Source organism: Podarcis bocagei, assembly GCF_964188305.1.
Source record: "Podarcis bocagei genome assembly, chromosome: 11".
NCBI classification, from domain to species: Eukaryota; Metazoa; Chordata; class Lepidosauria; order Squamata; family Lacertidae; genus Podarcis; species Podarcis bocagei.
The window spans coordinates 36,252,433-36,275,456 of NC_138136.1; the positions used below are offsets into that span (position 1 = coordinate 36,252,433).

At 41.7% G+C, this 23,024-nt stretch overlaps 1 protein-coding gene across 2 annotated transcripts in view; it reads left to right on the forward strand.

Moving 5' to 3' along the window:
- SV2C (synaptic vesicle glycoprotein 2C) overlaps window positions 1–23,024 on the forward strand; it is a 95,442-nt gene that overhangs the window by 44,141 nt on the left and 28,277 nt on the right. For both annotated transcript variants that reach the window (XR_014012864.1, XM_081212817.1), the window contains exon 4: window positions 3,538–3,689. Coding sequence is in view for 1 of the 2 variants with exons in the window: in XM_081212817.1 (XP_081068943.1) it covers window positions 3,538–3,689 (152 nt within the window). In the remaining variant the exon portion in view is untranslated. The remainder of the gene's footprint in view (window positions 1–3,537; window positions 3,690–23,024) is intronic.

Genomic DNA, 23,024 nt, shown 5'->3' on the forward strand with positions numbered 1-23,024 from the left:
GTAATGTTATCTGTAACTGCTGTTTTGGCTGCATATTGCTGATGCCTGCAGAAAATGGAAAGGGGATGAATGATAAATCGTGTACATATGCATTGGGTTTTCTGAATAACAAACCAGATCTGAGCCTGGAAGGAAGGAAGGAGTGAAATAGAAAAGATAATTTTGGCACTAGATTGGAGGGAACTACTGAGAGGTATTTTGGAGGTTATCAGATTTTGCAAAATGTGACCATCAATGTGTTCACTAATTCTTGGTAGAACATCTGTGGCACACAAAATCATAGGGGTTCTAGCAGGGATTGCCATACACACTGATGGAAAAATTTTCATGAAATGTTATGAATGAGAAGAACGTTATTGGATCAGATCAAAGCATTAGTCCAGGGATGGGGAACCTGTAACCCCCTCTGGGAAGACTTCAGTCCTGATCGTGGCCATACTAGCTGGGGCTCATGGGAGCTAGAGTCCAACAGCCTCTTGGGACCCTAGTTCCCTTATCCAGTCCAACAATCTGTTACCACACTTGTCAGTCAAATGCCATTTGACAAGCTTACAAGTAAGGCACAAGAGCAGCTTTTCTCTTCCATTTGATTCTCCCCAATATCTTGTATGCAAAGATACAGTGTTTATGAACATCAGGGTTCTATCTAATTATCATAGCTTGTCAGATGCTGATGTGGTTGCTCGAGAGCAAACAGGCAAGACTCTGACCTGTCTTTTCCAGGCTTTATTCTTAGTGCAAGCTATTTACAATGAAGAGTGTCATAAGTTCATGTCTGGCTGAATCACTAGCAGAATCTGGAAGTGGTGGGTTTTTGTACCTCCCCCAGCATAACAATTGCGTGACCCTCAACCTTCTCCGCCCCTCCCTGCGCCGAAACCTACTGCGCAGAATGGGCGCTGGCAAAGGGGTACTTCCCTCCTCTCCTGTTTGCTCAGGCTCGGTGTTGAAGCTCTCTCTAGCATCCCCTGGTCTCCACACCTCCTCTCCACTGGAGGTGGGGGTTTCCTCCTCGCCAGAGGAGGAACTGCTTTGCAAGATTTTTGGAGGTTCCCTGTAACACAACTGCCCTTTCACCTCTCGACTCTGAGCTGATGGTAGTCCCCTGACATGGCTGATATAAGTTGCTTCCAAAGTCTTTTCATTATACTAACCTTCACTACAGAGAGTGAGTAGCAGGGATATGGGTTACAACTTAAAGAAGGGTATATGCCTATTTCGTAGTAGTGATTGTTTAAGATGCCTACCCCACAAAGAGCATTGAGAAATGTCCCTTTTTGTCCCTTGTGATCTGTCTTTACAAGCATACACACACCAGGATCCATTCTTTTTCTGGCCATTTTCTTTTCAGGAATCATTCTGTTTCTCTAATGTCAATTTCCAGAGTTTGGAAAGAATGGGGTGCTTTATTTCTGGGAGGAACACACATTGTTTTGGTCTTCGATTATGCAATGCTTTTGCTTAAAACCACAGAGTGATGTGGTATGCGTGTGTGTTTTGTGTTTATGAGCTGCAGCAGAGTACAAAATCTTGCAAAAAGGGACATCCATGCATACTTTTCCAAGTGCATGAACCAATCTTGTATAAAATAATGCAGGAGTACTTTCTCAAACGTTGGGTCAGCCAGGGTCTCGATAACAGTGCAAAGGAACGTGTCCCTTTTGCACAATACAGGGACCCAACGTTAGTCCCAGAGAGCCAAGACACATTTTGAAGTATTCAGTAATCAGTACCAAATGTACCAAAAGGAATCATTGTGAAAAATAGAAATACTTAGGTGGGATGTAAAAATTTGTCCATTCTCAGGGCGCCATATTGCCAAAGTCCTCCCCTGTCTACTGAAAGCTGCTTGCTTTAACTTGCTAATTGCCCCCAAAAGGTGCTGCAAATGCTTGCTTGGAGAGTTGATTTTCAATAGGAAAACCATGGGAAAACTCCATTACCTAATACTATGCTACTCTACAGATGTTACTGGACTCCAACTCCCCTAAGCCCTAGCAAACATTGCCATTTTTTATTATTTATTTATGAATTGCCTTCTACGTGTGTGTCGAGGCAATTTACAAATGTCAGCCACATCCACACCATACATTTAAAGCATGTAGCTTTCCCCCAAAGAATCCTGGGAACTGTAGTTTGTTAAGTGTGCTGAGATATGTGGCTCAGTAAAAGGTAAAATACAGTTCCCATGCTTCTTTAGGGGAAGACATGTGCTCTGAATGTATGGTATGGATGTGACCAATTGAAAACCTCTAAAAACAGCAATGTCAGGGATGGCCAGACATAGTAACCCAACACATTACATCAGATACCCCTGCATTATCGTTTTTAAAGTGGCTCTGGAGTTATAATTTGATCAGCTGAATGGTACATGAAATATCCTAAATATTAAAACAGAAAATAGCAAAAGCTCCTCAGATATATAGCGGTAAATGTTTAATGCAGTCCCAGTCCTGATTCTGTTGTCCCACATGTCTTTTTAAGCATTATGGTCACTGCTGACATCAGAAATCAGAAGCTTATGGTAATCAAAGGCTTAATTTTAGATGTGAAGAACAGCTTATGTAGAGTGGGAGCTGCTTATCAGTTCTTGTATAGTGATGACAGAAACTCAGAAGTAACACAGTAGTAATGAATAAAAGTGCTCAGGTGCCAATTGCACTGCACTTGCCCATGGAATTTAAAAAAATAAACTGGAGTAAAATTCACCCAAACGATGTGAGAAACAGTACAATATATTATAACCTTTCAACATTTCTACAGTTTTGAATGATAGAGTTCCTTAAGAGATAATGATTTAACAGTTGAGATTGTATTGCCTTCTGCATTTAAATTCAACATATGAGGTCTAAGAACACCCTGATGCAACAGAGGACCATGCAATAACAACTAAACTGTATAGTTTATTTCTTAACCAGAGTTTAGTCCAATAATTCTCAGACATTATTTGAATTTTGTATGCCTATATCCTGAGTCATAACTGCAGCAAAAGATTTAGTGGCTGTGTTCTTCCAAGCTGCAAATGCATGATTTGTTTTAAGCCTGTTTCTCTTGCTTCTCTTCTTTGCTAAGTTAATTTCAACAAGCCTCAAATCTTCAAACAGAGGGAAAAACAAACAATGTCTCATTTCTTCAGCAAGCTGGGTCCCCCCACAATGCTCTTACCTCATGTCACTGTAGCTTGGTGAGTGTCTGGGGTGGGATTGTCAAATAAACCATGGCCAAGCAAGGTTATTGCATTCAGTCAAAACGCCAAACTAGACAAAACAAACCATGGTTTGTAAGCCAAAACAAACATTTCACCTTATGGTTGGTTGCTAGAAAATAAACAATGGTTAATGTGCTGGGCTGAGTTTGAACACTGAAGCAAACCACACTTTGACTAGGCAAACCATAACTTTGTGTTACATACACACTAGGCTGGTGTAGTGAAATAGTTGTTTTGCATGCTACCCGTTAAAGACACACATAAAGACAGTGCTTGTTCATAGTTTCTATTATGGTTGTATTCAATTTATACTCTGTGTTTTCAATTAGGATTGGAGGAGCTGTTCCAGTTGTATTCTCCTATTTTGCTGAAGTTCTTGCTCGAGAAAAACGTGGAGAACACTTAAGTTGGCTTTGCATGTTTTGGATGATTGGGGGCATCTATGCATCCGCCATGGCCTGGGCAATCATCCCTCACTATGGTAAGAAGCATATTTTTGGTTGCATAAAGCTACTGCTATCAGTGTACATAAATCCTAAGCCATAATCAATTACAAGGCATAATCAATTACAAGAATGTGGGGCAAACACTTTACAGCAGGTAGTGGTACTATTGTGATTCGACTTGTCCACACATTTTATGTTCCTAACATATGAGTAACTTAATCTCTAAACAGACATTGGGGTGTGTTTATGAGAGCTATTTTGAAGAGTTCCTTTGTTTTGGCCTCTTATATATTGATAATTGCTCAGTCAGTTCCAGCTAGAAAAAAGGCCTGGTCGTACCCAATTGCTTAGAGGTATATCTCACTTGCGTAGAGGACCATGCAAATATATATTTTCTTTTTTTATTAATATTTTATTAAATTTATCAGTGCAAATATATATTTTCAAATCTGGTTTCTACTAGTGTCATTTGACAGAGAAAGGGGTTCATAAATGCATGAGGTCATATAAATATGCATACTCATAAGAGTTTAATTTACTATACATTTTTTTTAGTGTAGGATATTTTATAATAGTCTAAGGTGTGATGGCAAGTTTTATATATTTTATAATTGCAATAATACTTTTCTTTAGCAAAGCTGAGCATAAAAGTAAAATTAAAAGTCATTTTTAAATTATCAAGAGTGAACAACGGTTGTTAACTTTTACAAAATATGCATTTTTAAAACTTACCTTAAGGCAAGGTATTTATATACATGATTACAATAAATTGCTTTCAAAGGTTACTTTGTTTTATTTTAGTGTAGATAACTTAGCATTTTTATTGCAATGTTGTCCTCTAACTTTTAAATGTCAGTACTTTGTAGCCTAGAAGTATTTAAAATACCTTTCTGCAATGCATTGAACTAATTTTCTCGTTGGACGAATCTGAGGCTTATCCTACAGCTCTAAGTCAGCCTAATTTAACCTTTCATCGTTGATCTTCAGTTTCATATCTAGGAGCCCATCTGTGTTTTTTTGTTTGGTAGTTCCAAATGTTGTGGCAGATGCATTGGTCAAACTGGCCACCCCAGATCATGGATAACAAAGGATGTAGCTTCCTTATCATAAAAAAATGCAGGCTGGGATACAGAAAACTTGCCACAATAATGATTCATTCAATTGACTCCCTCTTCAGGAGTGAACATAACTGGTATAACATAGACATTGGCTGTTGTACACACAGACATAGCTTTAAAGACCTTGGTGATGCAGTAAATGATGGGCTGTGTTCGGATAGGAGATACAGGCAATACTGCTTTTGCAGTTTAGGTGAGAATCATATATATTGGAAAGGACAACCCATCCATGAGGCAAGGAATGCATTGCCTGCTGCCGCTACTGCTGTGTGTTCCTTGGAGGCTGGATCTGTCGCCTCTTCATCAGCTGCCTCCATGCTGTCTCCTCCCATCCCTAGGGATGAAATGGTAGGAGTTGCCCTCTGGGGTCTCATGGACTCTTCACCTGCCTGGTGTGATTCAGAGCAGGCCCCTTTACCATCCATGATTACCTTTGATTCCCACTTCAAGGAACTGAAGTTGATAACATTGATTTGATTTTCTCATTTCCCGATGTAGATCTTTACCTGTCCCCCTTGATCCAGATGTAGACTTTGTTCCCTCCTTGTTCCCAATGTAGATCTTTATTCCCCACTTCTTCCTGATGTAGATTTTCATTCATCGCTTCTTCCCTGATGGGAGGGGGCACCACTTTAGGGTTCGCCCCAGGGGCCAAGATGTCTGGGGATGGTCCTGATTGGAAATCATGTTCCACACACAAAAAGAGTTGGGGGAGCAACATAGTTGCACAAGATCACATGCCTCCGTCCCTTGGACCGTGTCATTCATGCTAATGCCTGGTCTGCTGCACGGCCTAGCAAGAATCACCACTGGAATCTGCACAATTCTCATGTGGCTTTATGGCATCAGGTGTAGTGAATCCATGTGCTTGCCTCTTGAGGAATATTCCACCTGGAAGTTCCCTTGGGAAAAATAAGGCACTCCATTGTTTTCAGCATTAACTGTATCAGCAAATTATAAGGTCCTTGTTCTAGCTAAATTCCAATGAAAATAATTACGCAATACATAACACAAATGCTTATCTCTCACTTAGCATGAATTAAGGTACATATTGAGATGAAGCCTATTTATACTGGAGTTTGAATTTTTTAATGGAGGTATGTTATCATTCCTTGTAGCTCTTTGAGCTAAAGAGATTCAAGTACTAAGTCACACTGGATGCAATGTTGGGCTGGATGGGTGCTAGTAAACTGAAACTGAATCTTTGTCAGATGGAAATCCTGTGGGTGGGTGGCTCCCAAGTGTGGGAATTCGGCACTTTACCTGTTCAGAATGTGGTTGCACTATCTTTGAATGAACATGTGCACAGTCTTGGAGTGTTCCTGGGTTTGTCACTGTTGCTAGAGGCCCCAGTCACCTTAGGATTTATCTTTAAGTACAGAAGAAATGTGTAGTGTATCTTACTGTACCACTTCATTAGGCAGTTGTATATTTATGCCATAAAATTTACACCTCCAAAGTGGTTTACACAATATAAAACAGTAAAATCAATTTTAAAAATTGCAACCTTATTTTAAAACATACAAAACTTAAAAAACTAAAACAGATTAAAGTTACCGCAATTTTCTAAGCATTTGGGTAGGCTTGTCTAAACAGGAATGTTTTTAACTGGCACTGAAAAGAGTACCGTGAAGGGGCCTGCTTGATCTCAATAGGCAGGGGGTTCCAAAATACAGTATTGTGGTATTGTTTTATAGTACATTATATTATGTTTTAAATAAATAATACATTTGTTAGAATTTTAGAATTTAACACTCCTAGTCTGTTTATCTGTTTGTTCCATATTGAACCCCAGCTACCCTGTGTGTGTGTTGATATGTGAATAAAGGAAAATTAATGGTGGTGGTGGAAAGTAGGGGGATGGAATTAGCTACTACAATCCTTGTATGTGGTGCAGGTGGTAGGCATTTTAGCTGTGATAATATTACGATGGAATAGTCAAACTGAGTGAGCCACCACAGCCTGTGGAAGAGAACTGACGTTATCCAGGATAGGCTGCAGTTCACTGGTGAAAAATTTGCATGATTTTAGGTGGAAACTGTAAGTTAAATTATTTGTACTTTTTCTGTTCTCCTGCTGCAGTCCCTAGAGGGAGATTAGAATCTCTCTGATATGGTAGATCTCGTCGTTCATAAGGCAGGGATGTGCCTACAATGGTCCATAATAAAAGAATAGGAAATGATTTCACACCCTGCTGTCACAACAGCAGACTGTTCTTGAGAGATAGAAGCCAAAACTATTTCACACCTTGGAGAAGTGTTCCAAAATTATTTACTGAAGTTGCTGCTGCTGCACCAACACCAGACTGGATATCTGTAAAATGAAGAATAGGGGGGAAAAAATCAGTCTTGATTTTGTCTAATACTGAAGGTCTGTGTTCTTACTGGCATTGGACATGTGTTTAGCATGCTGAAACCAGACATCTTTTGTGTGTCGTAAACACATGGACAAGTGCATATCCAATGTGGGGTGGGCAGTTTGTATTTTATATTTTATTTTATTAGATACCTCATCAGCCCTTTACTGTGACATCCCAGGGCAGGTTACAATAATTAAACATACAATGAAAAAACAATTGCCAATATAAAAGTAGGTTTTGTTTTTTTTAAGAGTTCCAATAGAGATGCTGACTGGGATATGGACAACAGAGTTCTGAAACATTATTGCAGAAAATGTGTCCCACGGAATTGCTCAGGCCACAATAGGTTAAAAAAACAATGAAGTCAGGAAAAGAGAGTACTTTATTGGAAGATATAAAGGAAAGAATAATAATACCACTAGTTTGTGAGTGTCTAGAAGAGAATGAAGGAGTAACTACTCCCTCTCTTTCCCCCTGGTGGCCAGTTCCAAATATTCTGTCACACACTGTAGAGCAAGGGTGGGCAACTTGAGGCCCTCTGCAAGCTGTCAGCTCAGACTTCAGCCAGAAGCCTCTACATATGTACCGTAAATTGCATTGGTCATTATTACTTCTAAAGGCTGTTTGCTAGGAATCATGTACACTCTGATGGACAACCTATGGAATTTTCTAGGGAAATGATCTCCAATGCAGATAGAAGTAAACAGTGGCGTAGCGTGGGTTGTCAGCACCCGGGGCAAGGCAAGTAATTTGCGCCCCCCTAACCCGTGGATTTTAGCACTCGAGTGCGAGCGAGCCCCCCCAGATGTTGCGCCCGGCCCCTCTGCACCCCCCACGCTACGCCACTGGGGCTGGGGGCGAGCGAAGGAGCCAAGGACCCCCCGCCAAAGGCTCAGCAGGAATTTATTAAATTTATTATTTGCGGAGCCCCCGCGGGCCGAGGCAGCCGAAGCCCCCTCCCCTCGGGCGCCTCCCCGCCCCTCCTCTCCTTGGGCTGTAGGTGGAGCTCCAGATCCGGGCTTGGCGAGCGCCTCTCCTCCTCCCGGCTGGGTCCGGGGGCTTCCAGCCGTGCTCCGTCCTCGCCCCCCCGTGGCTGAGACTTGCGCTGAGAGCCGGAGCCAGCGGCGCCCCTTCTGCCGAGAGACCCTCACCCACCCGCCGGCTTCCTCTCGGAGGGTTTTGGGGAGCGCAGGGCGCGGCGAGGCCCCTCGGAGCTCTCCTCCCTCCCAGTCGGCAGAAGCAGCCGCCACCTGTGGCTGGGCCGAGGGGATGGCGGCGGGGTGTGGAGGCTGCCCGTGCCCGGCCAGGCGTCGGTGGCGGCGTTGGCGCTGCTGCAGCGGCTGCTCCTCCTGCGAGCAGTGAATGGAGCGCAGCCGCAGCAGGGGCGCGCGCGCTAGGGCGCAAGGCTGGTGGTGGCGGCGGGGAGCCCGGCGGAGGAAGGAACTTGTCCCTTCCCTCTGGACTCGTGCCCCCCCAGATGTTGCGCCCGGTGCGGCCGGTACCCCTGGCACCCCCCACGCTATGCCACTGGAAGTAAAGGAAACAGGGGTGGGGGATACAGGAAGAGAAGGGATCTACCCCATACTCTCTAGAACAGACACACTGAGTTCTGCTGGGGAATCTGTCATATTTCACATCTTACCGTCACGGTCTGGTCTACGGGCAATCGAAGTCCCGGCTGAGGACGTCGGGATGGGGGGCAAGATGGCGGGGTGGGAGCAGGAATGAGAGTCCAGAAGCCAGGGGTCCGAGGGTCAGGAAGCAGGGAGTCATGAAGTCAAGGGTCCGAGGGTCAAGAAGCAAGGAGTCAAGAAGCCGAGGTCTGAGGATCTGGAAGCAAGAAGCCAAACGCAGCAAGGCAGGAAACGTATTGCTGCGGCAAAGGGAAATGCTGACCTTATATCCCTTCCTGGCTCTTGCCACCAGGTGCAGCGAGTTACTAAGCAGGCTCACCTGTGCAGCCACGCCTTGCCTCTCCAGAACAAACTTAGGAAGGCCCCAGTCCTGCGAAGCCCTACTGGTCACAGGGCCTGGCTCCTGCACGCACTCCTGACACTTACTGGTGCAGTGGGCATGGACGTAGCCAGGATTTTTGTTGGGGGGGGGCAGGGCATTGATTAGGGTGGGCAGAACCGATGTGATTGGTCAGTTAGTTAGTTCTATTGTTTTACTTGATCTGGGGGAGGAGCTGCACCTCCCTGTACCCCCTGGCTACGCCCATTGGCAGCTTCTGCCAAACCTTAGAGCCCCTGATCCAGTGGATTTTCAGTGCAGGATTACACCATTAGAGTGTATACTTAAAATACTAAAAGCAACAAGAATGACAAAGTTCTAGAGAATTTTGAACAGATGCTTGTGCAAATTAGGATAAGCAAACCAAATTAAATCCCCTGGTTATCTGTTTGTGGTGTTTTCTCCACCATGATGCAAAGGGTTTCTTTTTGTGTGTCCCCCACCCCAATCATTTAAATGTTTGCCTTCTCTGTGGTTAGTAGCTTAAGTAGCATTTTAGCACATCTGCTTAATGAACGCTGAAAACATTTCATTTGTAAGCGCAGTAATTACCCTTTCCTGTGATTCTATAGGCTGGATAGGAAATAAAAGAGAGGAATTGCTTACCCAGAGATGGTAAACGAGGAGTGGAAATCCTCTAAAAATAAAAGCCAAAGTATATATGGCAGTGCCAAAGTCAAACTAGATGGGACAGTGGAATATCATTGATTACCCCCCCCTCTCTCTCTCCCCCCTGCACAAACATCTAAAAGGAGAAATCAGACACAAGAGCTGTTGATATAAACATCTCCCCACCCCCACCCTAAAAAAAACCTGCTGCTTTCCCTTTGGAGGATGTTATCCTTATGGTATTTACGTTCTTTGCCTGTGGGCCAAACAACAACTTGTATGTGTTTTTGCTTGCATGTGTGTGTTGTGACAACAGTGGAAGTCTGTTGTTGCTGCAGCTCTGAGCTGATTCTTCCTCTCAACTCCAGGTTGCACCAGGAAGTTTTGGCCCCTCTTGGAAAGCTGGTCTTTGGCAGCTGCCTGATGATGCCTAGGCTTGTATGACAGGAGTGTTCTTAGCTTGTCATGCCATAAATTCTACATATGTATCCCTTCCAAATACTATTCATCAAGTTTTAAATGTATATGTCAACCAAACGGGTGTTTCGTTCTTGATTTGGAAGTAAGTGATTTATGGGAATCCAAACACAGGATGTCTTGAAGGGCATAAATGTTGAGATCAAGAAAAGAGAAGCGATTAATCAAAGATGTTAACAATGTTTTAAAGGTATCTGTGATAAGGAAAGAATCTGAGGTATGGCTGAGACACATTTCTTATTATTGGGTTGTTGTTGTTTTGCAAAATCAGTGATATTTAAGGTCTTTCCACAGCCTCTTTTGTTTTGCAGATATGTTTGAAACTAGGTGCAAAGCAAAATCCTCCCTTTTGTTTCAGTTCTGCTGTCTCAGCTTCTTAAAGTTCTTCACTTCTCCAGAGCTATTAAACATCCCTACAATTTGTATATTCTGCTGGAGGACAGTGCTGAAACTGTGTGGGTGAATGAGTAGAGGATGTCCCTCCACCATACTGATGTTCTCTGGTGTGAGTTCCACATGCTCACCTAAGTTTAAGGGAAGAAAGTTCATGTGATTCTTTTCTCACCCTTAGTTTCAGGCAGTGTTAGAAACTCAGATATATAAGCGGGGCACAAAATGGCTCCTTAAACCAGGGTTACAGTCACCAAGACAGAATGCCTAGATGCCATTATGGGGCCAGACAACTTGAAAATTGCATTGGTTTTCTTTTGATTGTACTTGCTTTGTCCTAACCATATGAATCTCTTTGTTGGAGCATGTGAAATCAAGGCAAAGTTACTACTGGAAAAAAATTGTTACATTTGAAATGATCAAAGTATTTGCTTAAGAGTAAAAGCAAAGCAAGACAACAAACCAATCATGTCATGTAATTGTGCAGATGAGAAAGGTATGTTTAATGAGCATGCCTATAAAAATAAATTACATTAACCCCACCCCCCCACACCGCTCTAAAAGGATAGCCAAACAAAGGAATTAGAAAGTAACCTTTTGAAAACAAAGTGCAGTTTTCTATTCCAGTCACTGTTTCCTTGTTACAGATTGTTGTTGGTTGTATACCATGTTTCCCCAAAAGCCTGTGTTTTGTAGTGGGGTGAGAGGAGCAGGAGACGGACCATGTCAGAGAGTTTCGATTTGCTGCTGATTCCTACATCTCTATTTTTATGCATTTTAAAATGCTGTGACTGAAGAACAGCACTGAGCCAGACCCAATCACGTACTCTCCATAGATGTTGTGGGTATATAAATCTCGGGGGCTGCTAACTCACTCAGCCATAGAACCAGCTCAATTACGTGCTGCAATCCTTGTAATGAGATTTTCAATGGTATCAGCTTAGCATTAACCCACAGTGGCCTGTTCAGCCTTTTTGTTGTATAATTAGAGCATTACCTTTCCAAGTTCATGTTGTCTCTGATCTGCCTTGAACTGTTGTTATCGAAAGTTCAGTGTAAATATTTAATAATGACAGCCCAGCTGCTTTTTTAGAACTAGCCTGTGTGGTGCAGTGTCTAGACTGATACCTAACGCATAGTGATTGAATTTTCACTGATACACCCAGACAAATCTTGTTCACCACTGGGGTTAGGGATCCTACCTTGGTTTGACAAGATCGCTCCATATCTACCTATATAATCCTCACCAATGTGGAGCTTTTTCCCTTGCAAGATTTAGCGTTATGCCACCTGCCATTCTGCAGGGAAGGTTCTTGAAGGTTCCATGTTCAGAGAGGTATTGTCCTTGTGGTCTAGGACAGTTCAAGACCATTGCACATGCCTTGTTTACTGTACATTTTATGCAGTAATTTGTGATAAATGTTTGAGCCCCGTGTTGAAGGAGTGGTTAGGGTGTTATGACTCCTACAGGGTTTCCTTTTTATTGAATAGCTGAAGGCATGATAGCATGGAGAAAGTAGCAAAATATCTGAGCAATGCCATGAAACTACATCATCATAAGACCTGAGTGGTACTTTTTAACCTTATTAAAGCTGTATAGTTTGATCTCAAAGCATATCTTTTGATTCATATGTTCCTGTCCTTGTATGCCAATAAAGTTTGTTTGTTTGATTGTTTTTTAATGAGCAGGTATGCTGTACATATTTTTGCTTAAACTTCTGGTGCAGTTTAAAAGCTTACATGTGATCATCAACAGGTATGAACCCCTGTAAAATTAATCATCATGCCTTCTTTACAACTTGTTTTCTGACTAAGACCAGCAGATAAATAACAGAATTGTTAGTGCCTATTAACGTATGTCATAGCCATATTTCAGTTGACTTGAGTTGCTAAACTCCCTGTTGGACTGTGGCCAATAGCACAATGGGACCCTGGGATGGGAGTAGGTGTAATTTAATCTCTCTCTCTCTCTCTCTAATTCTGCAGAAAATTTTCAAAAGTCAATGTTCTTGCTATAATGTAGGAAAGAGAGTAAGAAAACTAAAATACAACATGCTTGAAGTTAGTCTTTGCATGGTCTTTATATTCTTAGCTTTCTTTCCTGGAATATAGCAGGCTACCCTTTCTCAGTTATTTATTTGAAAGAAAATAATAATATGATGACTTGCAAGGGAACAGAATTGCTCTACCCAGAGAACATCAATTTAGGATTCTGCTAGGGATACAGAACTGGAGATTCAGGCTGCATATATAACCATACATTATATGACTTACTCAAAAGAATGCTGGCAACTTTTCTTTGTTAAGGGTGCTGGGAATGGTAGCTCTGTGGGAGTAAACTACAATTCCCAGGATTCTCTGGGACAAGTCACATGCTTTAAAAGTATGGTGTATATGCAGCCTCAGAGTCTTAGCATCATAAAAAGAACATCTTACTACTTGGTAAACTAAAGTGTGGGATATTGCCCTGCTGGAAAAACTAACAAATAAGCTGAGACTCAGCAGTGGCCAGAGAAAAAAGAATGATTTGGTACCTAACCTGTTTGCTCTTGAAACCATTTTGGCTTTGAGTCCTGGAAGACCCACCTGGTCTTGCAGGCCATTATTCCACCTGGTGTGGGAGGGCAGGGCCCTGACTGAAGCTACAAAAAGCTGAGGTTGCCGAACAGACTTGGGTTGCATTGTTGTTTGGGGGAGGTTGGGTAGGGAGTTGTTACTGTTGCTGCTTTTTAAACTTTATTTTAGATTTTGTTGTGATTGATGTGGAAATAGTTCAGTTTGGTTGTGTATACTTTAATATTTTATTTATTGTTTATGACTGCTTTTGTTATGTTGTAGATATTCTTCATGTTATGAAGGGTAAAGGTAAAGGACCTCTAGATGGTTAAGTCCAGTCAAAGGCGACTATGGGGTTATGGTGCTCATCTCGCTTTCAGGCCGAGAGAGCCAGCTTTTGTCCAGAGCCAGCTTTCTGGGTCATGTGGCCAGCATTCTGGCGCAATGGAAAACCATGATGGAAACCAGAGCACACGGAAACACCATTTACCTTCCCGTCACAGCGGTACCTATTTATCTATTTGCACTGGTATGCTTTCAAACTGCTAGGTTGGCAGAAGCTGGGACAGAGCAATGGGAGCTCACCCCATCACACAGATTCGAACTGCTGACCTTCCAATCGGCAAACCCAAGAGGCTTAGTGGTTTAGACCACAGCGCCACATGCTCCCATGTTGTAAGCCACCTTGAGCAGGGTTTGAACTGTGGAAAGGTGGCATACAGATATAAATATGCATGTATGTAGTTTGTGGTCTGGCTTTATTTAATTTGTAAGCTAGGAAGAGCATGGCCAAGGACCCCCCTTTGGCCTATGAACAAATATGGCTGATATAGTGACTCAGGGCATTTAAGTACTATAATTACTTTCCCTTGGTATAATAGGGTTCATGTTTTGCAGCCTTGTCTTGTATAACCATTATGTCTATGCTATACAGTGGTACCTTGGGTTACATGCGCTTCAGGTTACATACGCTTCAGGTTACAGTCTCCGCTAACCCAGAAATATTACCTCGGGTTAAGAACTTTGCTTCAGGATGAGAACAGAAATCTTGCTCCGACGGCGTGGTGGCAGCAGGAGGCCCCATTAGCTAAAGTGGTACCTCAGGTTAAGAACAGTTTCAGGTTAAGAACGGACCTCCAGGACGAATTAAGTACGTAACCAGAGGTACCACTGTAAATAGTTTCAGGTGCTACCTTCTATATATTCACATACTTCTGGTTTATTTATTTTGGTTTTATTTTGTGTATGTATTTGTTTGACAATGATCTATAGCATGTAGAAGAGCCTAAATTATTAAGTCTGCTACATCTTTCTAAACCCCATCTCAAGAGTGGGACATCGCAGACTTTGTGACTTTAACACTGCCATTTCCCCTCCCCTTCCCCTTCCTGACCCATTATTTTGGTTAACATCAAACCTAGGTAACAGTTCCAAACCTTGCTCATTATTGTGTAACATTTTGGTTAGCCTCCTAAAAAGTATTGGCCAATTATGGATTTTGACACATAAGGATTTTTTTGTGTTGATTACGCTTTTACCACATTCTCTGTACTGCTGAGGCTAAATGAAAACAGGCAGTCTCACAGGGGGGGGGGTGATATGAAATCTCTTAATTCTTCCATACTAGTTTTCATGAGCAACTCTTATTTGCTTTGTCTTTGGAAAAATCTGCATATGAAAGAATTGCTTTGGTTAAAGACTTGCTATAGAGGTGGAAAACTAGAGTGGTGTCTGAGTTGTAGCTCAACTCTCCAATTACATGCGCCCCTGTGTTAATTTTCCTCTAGTAAGGGAAGCAGGACCTTGTGTTTTCTAGTCATTAATAGCCTCCTGATGAACCAACCATTACACCTTTTACACCTGCCAGAGTGGCACAGATGGCAGCCTTTTTCTCCAGAGGTTCTTGGCTTTCTCTAAGGGATCAGTTTCCCTCTAGTAAATGAACATGTTTACACCAAACCAACTCCAGTGCTAAAATATAAAAAAGGAAAATGACTCAATCCATCAATTAGATTTCTAGCCAACTTTTAAAGGTAAAAGCCTTCACAAAGCAGATTACAACTTACTTGTTGTATGTTGTACATCCAACACATGGATAATTAAAATAGCAAACAAGAAAGTAGCAATGAAAACTTCAGTCAAAAGCATGCTGCTCTAAGTTTAACCAAATGTAGAGTAGAATAAATAAGCCTTTAAAATCCTACTAAAAGCCAGCAAAGTGGTGGTCGTGGGAAGAGGGCAATCACACTTCACAGGAAATGACATTCCAAAGCAGGATGGCAACCCATAAGGAGGTTGTTTGGGCAATTTTTTAACCCCCCCCCAAATATATTGTTATGAGTTTGTGGGTGCCAGACCCATTCTAACCCAGGGACCCAGCCAGTCTTAAAATGTAAGCTAGGCTGGCTTACTGTGTTCAGGTACCTAATTGCCTGGGTGAAAGGCCATTAAGAAAACAAAGGAAAAGTGATCTGCTATTAAGAGAGCAGAAGAGTCGGGGCTCTGTGCCAGATGGCAAATATATGGGGCATCTCTTCCAGCTCTTAGATAGTTAGAAGGACAAAGCCAGAGTCGAGAATTTAGGAGCTGGCTGTGATGTGACGGAGGAGTAAAGCTGCAGGCTAGAAAGCCAGAGAAGGCAGAACATGAAGATTGATTTCTGCTTGAATCCAAGGCTGTGGCTGTGAATGAAACAAGACCCTCTTGGGGTGCTGATACTGTGAACCCCAGGTTGCATATATATGCGTAAATAAACCATAGATACCCAAAGACACCACAGTCTCTGCAGTATCTCATATCTCCAAAGGAAAAATGAACCCTGGGTAAGTACCTAGACACCCTGGAAACTTGTACTGCTTGGAGATTGGGGTGGCGTGCAATACCATTTTGGTTGCTGGTGATGATTCCATTTAATGAGAATGAGTCAATAAGCAGGGTTGGGGAACCTTTAGCCCTCCAGGTGTTGTTCAAACACAATTCCCATGACTATTTGTTATGCTTGTTGGGGCTGATGGAAGTTGTGTTTGACAACATCTGTGGAGGGCACAGGTACCCTATCCCTGCCCTAAAGCAAGTTGGGAGGAAAACTCATTGTGACATTGCTTTCTCGGCTGAAGTTGTAGGATAAAATATATTTTACATATGTGCAGCTACTGAGTGAGCAATTTCTTTTAAATTAAATTTTGTGAGGAGGAACAGATGCCATCATCAAGTGAAGCTACTGAAATGGACTGAAAGTATATCTGCATTGAGCCCTGGTAGTGGAATTGACTCCACTTGCACTAATTTGTTTCTTCCATGCTCCTTTCACATTTTTGAGCACAAATGCAAAGACCAGTAGAAAAGCAGTGAGGGATAATTCCGAACAAGTTACGTGTGCTTAGGTGTGTTAACTTGCACATTATTAGTTGTCTAGGTGATTTAGGGGAAGGGCTATAGCTTAGAGGTAAGGCAGGGTTGGGAAATTGGATCCAGGCAGTGGATCCTTATATCCACCCCCTGTCAACATTGATGGATGGGCAGGAACATCTGTCTGTCAATCACCTGATGTGATAATGATGAGAGGTGACTAACACATGTCAACATTCAAAGGAGGTTGCAGCAACTGCTGGTCAATGGTTACAGCCACCTTCTTTAAAGATGTGCTTTCTGTGCTCATTGGAGCTGGCAGCATGCCTTCAAAAAATGCTTTCTATATCTGCCAGTCAGCTGATTTGTCCTTATGAGGATATCTGCAGAGGAGGAAACACTTCTAAAAGTGGAGCATCTTCCCATCTGCAGATAAAGCAGTTTGGGTTCAATGCACTTTCTCAGTGACAGCAGTAAGATTGCATGGTCATAACCCAGTTTGTTATGGAGTGCAAATCTCAAATATAATGCAACCTCTTGTAGGCATCTTAATGAATGTGAGATGTTTATTAAGTTCAATAAATTTGTACAGTATAGTCCTGCGATGACCCGCCCTAGGTCAGGCTGTGACCCACCAGCTGAAGACTAATGTACTACAATGAGTTGAATTGGAGTGGAATTTAACAACAGTAACAAATAAACCCCAAAACTACAGCCCTGGGTAGTTGAACTGGGATATGCCTTTTTAGAATTAAGAGAGCAAAAGATACAACTTAAAGAAAAGGTGAGCACAGCAGGGAATAGATGGTGCAGAATTTTGCATGTTGAAGGTGATAAAAAAGAAGAATCGTAATGACAAAGCCAAGTAGTTTCACAAGCTGGTTAGTAAATTGCTGTTCTTTTGCCTCTGTTCCCATATAATCATTTTCTACTGTGGGAGTGCTTGCCTGCAGTGATTTCCTGGCATGGAAATCACGCAGTTGTGCTTTATATGCATGTCTGCTCAGCAAACCAGGAACTCAGTCATGGCTCATTATATCCACACCTGACTCAAGCAAAGATACATCAGATCAGCAGCAGTGTTGTAGATAGGGCACTAGAGTTGGATTGAGAGACATGGGTTCATGTTTTGCTCAAGTATTCCTGGCGACTGTAGTCCTGTTGTTCTAGGCCCCAGTTCTCCATGTGTAGAATGTGGAACACTGAGGCATTGGACACCATCGCAGTGGGGATAAATAACATCAAACACACTTGTAAGGGTTATTCACATAGTTACCCTCATTACCTTTGCGTTGAGAGCAGCATGGCCTCTATGGGAGTCCTCCTGGGTTTCTCATAGTCCTGAATGCAAAGTACTAAATGAGTACCTGATTTAAATCTAAGTGGCTCCAGCTTCTCTCCTGTATATCAGCAATAGCTCTGGCACTCAATTTTTAATAATAGCTGAGGCATCCAATTTAGATTTCTGGGGAAATGTTTCCAAAAGTCGTAATTGCTTTTAAATGTCAGCAAACTGATCCTGAAGTAGAAATTCAATATGTTTTTATAAATAATCCCAGATGAGTGCAAACGTTTAAAAGCATTACTGCCTTCTTTTATTGCATTGCCATTGCTTGTTAACGTTAGAAACTAATAGTAACAAGAGAGCCAGATACAGCCCTAGTTTTCATAAACATCTGAGGAGTAGGTAAACCTGTTTCTTGACTGTGCCATTGCAGACAGCAGGTGTGTGCTCAAATGAGCAAATGATCCATGATACAATAAAACCTGTACGTATATAGAAAGTTATGTCAGATAAATAGATTCCAGCCTTGCCTTTTTCCTGCTATGCTAGTTTTCTGTAGCCAAGGAACAAACCTCAATTATACTACAGTGGTGCCCCGCAAGATGAATGCCTCGCAAGACGGAAAACTCGCTAGACGAAAGACTTTTCCGTTTTGGAGGTGCTTCGCAAAACAAATCTCCTATTGGCTTGCTTCGCAAGACGACAATGTCTTGCGAGTTCCTGCTGGTTTTTTTTCCTCCCCACCCCCTTTTCTAAGCCGCTAAGCCACTTATCAGCTGATCCATCAGCAGATAAGCCGCTAAAAGCTGCTAATAGTGCTAATAGCGCTAAGCCGCTTATCAGCTGATCCAATCAGCAGATAAGCCGCTAAAAGCTCTAATAGCGCTGAGCCGCTTATCAGCTGATCTGATCAGCAGATAAGCCTCTAAAAGCCACTAATAGCGCTAATAGCGCTAATCCTTCAATGGGCTTGCTTCGCAAGACGAAAAAAACCGCTAGACGAAGAGAATCACAGAACGGATTCTTTTCGTCTTGCGAGGCACCACTGTATAACTGATCTGTCAGAATATTAGTATTGTTCCAGTTGTTTATTCAGCTGACAACACTCTTGTTGTAATTCAGTATTATTTAAGATACTGATGGAAACCTCTAATTCCATCAGCAGTGTCTCTCAGCTTCTGTCCGTGGCAGAGTATTTCAACCTTAACCAAAAAAAGTTTAGTTATTTAGTATGCTCAGGATGTAGGCTGACTTACTATAATAAACCAGTTGTTTTCCCAACAACGTATCTTAAGCTGTGTACATATTAATGGCTAAAAATGCAGCTTAGGTCATTCTTTTTCTCAGTTCAGGTTGAGGTTGTTTGGCAGCAAATGCTTCAAAACGTATTTCATAAGAAATGACAGGATGGATGCGGATTGTGACTGGGTTGTGTTTACACAGCTTCCCAAACCAGTGGTGGAAGCACACTGGATGCAGAGTGAACTGGAGTGTGTACACAGCCCTTACTAAAGAGTCAGAATCAGTACTGATCTGAATGCTTTAAGGCTGCCACCCAGTGGCTGTTCAGCAAACTTCCCTGACTATCATTTTTTAAAAAAAACACACACATTAATCCTGTAGTTCTGCTCTTTCTAATAACTCTCTTCAATCTGTGCCCCTCATAGTGATAACAATATGAATAAAAATATTTCAGGTCAGGTTTCCTAAATGAAGGGTGGGTGGATGAAGGAATAATTAAAACATGCAGCTCTGTTAAGATTGATTGATTAAATATTTTTTATCTCCTCTTAGCTCCTCTCCTTAGCTTTCAACGCAACTTACAAATTCTACTTCATAAATCATACTGTAAATCATAAATAAGAAACTACTCATAAACAAATTAAACCGCGCAAGTACATAGCAGTAAAAATAGCAGTACTAACAGCTTCGACCAGTTGATGTTGATCAGTTTTCCAAGCCTGGGCACACAGGGTGGATTTAGCCTTGTATCTGAAGTATAGTAAAATCTATGAAGCTAGTGTGAAAAGGTGCAGAAAAGCCTAACCTGCCCAAATCAAGAGAAGTATTGCTGTTATTGGTTTTCCTATGCCTTTGGTGTTCTGTTCTTTCACAAAATGTTTTGAGAGCCCACAAAGGTCCTTTCTCAACTCCGAAAATGTTCACAGGAGAACCTCTGGCACAGTCCTAACAGATCATTCAATAGCTTTGTTTGCTGGTCTTGTTAAACCATAATTAATGTTTTGTTTTGTTTTTACTGTGAAGGTAGCTCCTGCTTGCTAGCGTACTGGAGGAAAATGTCGCAATTACAGTGGTACCTCGGGTTACATACGCTTCAGGTTACATACGCTTCAGGTTACAGACTCCGCTAACCTAGAAATAGTGCTTCAGGTTAAGAACTTTGCTTCAGGATAAGAACAGAAATCGGCGGCGGCAGGAGGCCCCATTAGCTAAAGTGGTGCTTCAGGTTAAGAACAGTTTCAGGTTAAGTACATACCTCCGGAACGAATTAAGTACTTAACCCGAGGTACCACTGTATATGGTTTAGCATTATATCTGAACTGGGTATCACTCCAAACAAACCACGATTTGCTGCCACGTTTTGTTATTGGTTTCCAAATCTTGGTTTGTTTGCACAAACATTTAAATTGGATCTGTTATGACATGACAATTTCACATATATTCATCTGTATGTATATATATTCATCACATATATTCATCAACAAAGCCATTTCTTTGTTGCAAAATACTGGTACATTCTGCAGAAATTTCCCTTACTCTGTTTTAACAAATATGTTGAAAATGGGGGGGGGGGGGTTAAACCATATTAAAGAGAAAGCCACTTTCACAGCCTTTGGCTTAATGTTTTAAGTAAGTGATTCTATGTAAATTAGAATCTTTGTACATTTTCCCATTGCCATTGATCTGTCCTACGCTAATACCATTCTGTAATCTGTCACTGTAGGTTAGGTGATTCATTTGGTCATTTCTTGTAATCAGTAGAGTGAGAAGGTGATATTCAATGTGAAGCTACTGCAGAGGCTGAAAAATGCAGTTACTGTAGGTTTTATTTTACAGCACAGCCTGAGAAAACTGTTCCCAGGATGCACTTGGGCTATTGTTTTAACAACCCGTCGCCCCTTGGAACTTGCTGCTGTTTTCAAGATTAATGACTTTGGAATTCAGCATTTGCAGAGAGCAAGGGTGAAGTTTAAGTCTGCAGAGCTGCATTGCCTTCTAAATGAATCAGACAAAGAACACATATATCTTCCTGTTGTGTCATAGCGAAAGGGTGGTGGATGCAAACTGGTCAGAAGCCAATAACATATCTACATTTGGCACCAGAGTTTATCTTCAGATAAATACATTTGGCATACATTTTTAGAATCAGTTCTAAAATGTCTGTCTCAAGAAGGGCAGCCGTGTTGGTCTGTTGCTGCAAAAATTAACAAAGAGTCTTATGGCACCTTAATGACTTACACATTTATTGTGACACATTTATTGTTATTACTCTTCATGGACTAGAGTCACAACCCTGTGGAAATGTATGTTTGGTTCTTTGTATTAAAAATACTTTTTAAAGAACACTTTTAAAAAAAGACACTGGCTCGCTACCCTATCGTAATATGGAAACACGAAGGAGAGCAGACTTGTCAGGATTGAATAAGTGGCAAATGTTATTCCCTGTTGGGATTTTTTTTGGTAATTATACTATTTCAAAACTGCAAGTGAAACATTTCGGACTTGGGTGTGTAGCAAAAGCTTAATTACAACTGACAGAAGGAAACATCTGACACAATTATTAGGAATCCTCTGAATCAAGCCCTTGGATTTATAGGTGTCTAGGTCTGTAGGTATTGAATGGTTGGTTTTTATATTTGTTTGGATTGTGGAGCTATAGAGGAAGTCAGAGGATATTGTTTGCTTTCATCTGTAGTCACTTTTTATATCAGTATAACTTGCTTGACATAAAAGAATCCGCTTGCAAAGTGGAGTTGCTTTTGGGAATCAGGTTTATCCCAGGTTGCTGCCAACTTCCGTAGTACAAAAATGACACCTCAATTTTTGCAGATTAACCACACTCTACCTTGTAGTCCTGCATCCTGCCCCACCCTTCCACATATTCACGACCATGCTACTTTCTCTTAAATCATACTGTCTAGTAACAGCGAAGCCTTTCTGGAATAGCAGGTATTCTTGAGGAAGTGGTAAAAATCTGCAACTGCTTCATGTTTTCTGTATCTGCCGTCAGGTGGAATGTTAGCTGCATTTTGTGACTTTGTGTTAGCTTTAGAATGAATTACGATGTTTGCATCAGAATGTATGACCAGCTATACTGAAGCAGCAGGGGATTCTTTCCTGCAGTCACTCTTAAAAGTAGAAATAGAAATAAGACTTGATAGGGGAATGTTACCAGTGTGGCAGCCCCATGGAAATTCTCCCATAGGGTTTATTTACAATCCCTGGCTGTGTTCACACGTAATAATAAGCCAAACCATGATGATGAGTGAATGCTTGAACTCCTAAGGTTTGGCTACAGCTTGTGGTTGAGAGGGAGCTTAACCATGAGACCAGGTTCTCTCAACATGCTAAGCCAAACCATGGTTTAGCTGCCACACTGCACTGAGCTAAAAGGACCAAGGAGGAAAAAAGCAGGGTTCAAGTGGCTCTTTGGGTGCAAGCAAGTTTGCATGATTCCAGTAAGTCATAGTTTGGCTTACCATGTATGTCACAGAAACCAGACCATAATGTAACCCAGTAATGTGGCTTCATGCTTTTGTGAGTTTTTCTATCAGTGGCAGAAGAGGCATAAACAATGATGGTACTACAACTTTTAGTGAACATATTTAAATGCTACAGAGAACAAAAACTTACCACAAAGATTCCATGTCTCACAGCAAGTCTGTGACAGGTATAATGCGTCCTGCTGGAAGCAGTTAGCATGAACAAAGGTAGCAAATTCCTGATAATGAAGATTGGTCTGGAAATCACTCGAATATAATCCTAATTTACCTACTTCAGTGTGGCTAATTCCTGTGATAGTGCCAGTGAATTTGTGGATTCTGTGGGTCTGAAAACCATGGACCTAAAGTAGACATTTTATGCAGGTCTTCTGTTTTACTGACTATATCTTCCCTGTGCAACCAAGATAAGTGCTATAAATGTAGCAGTTGCAGTTTTAGAGTTTTCCCATAGGATTTTGTTTGCAGGACAA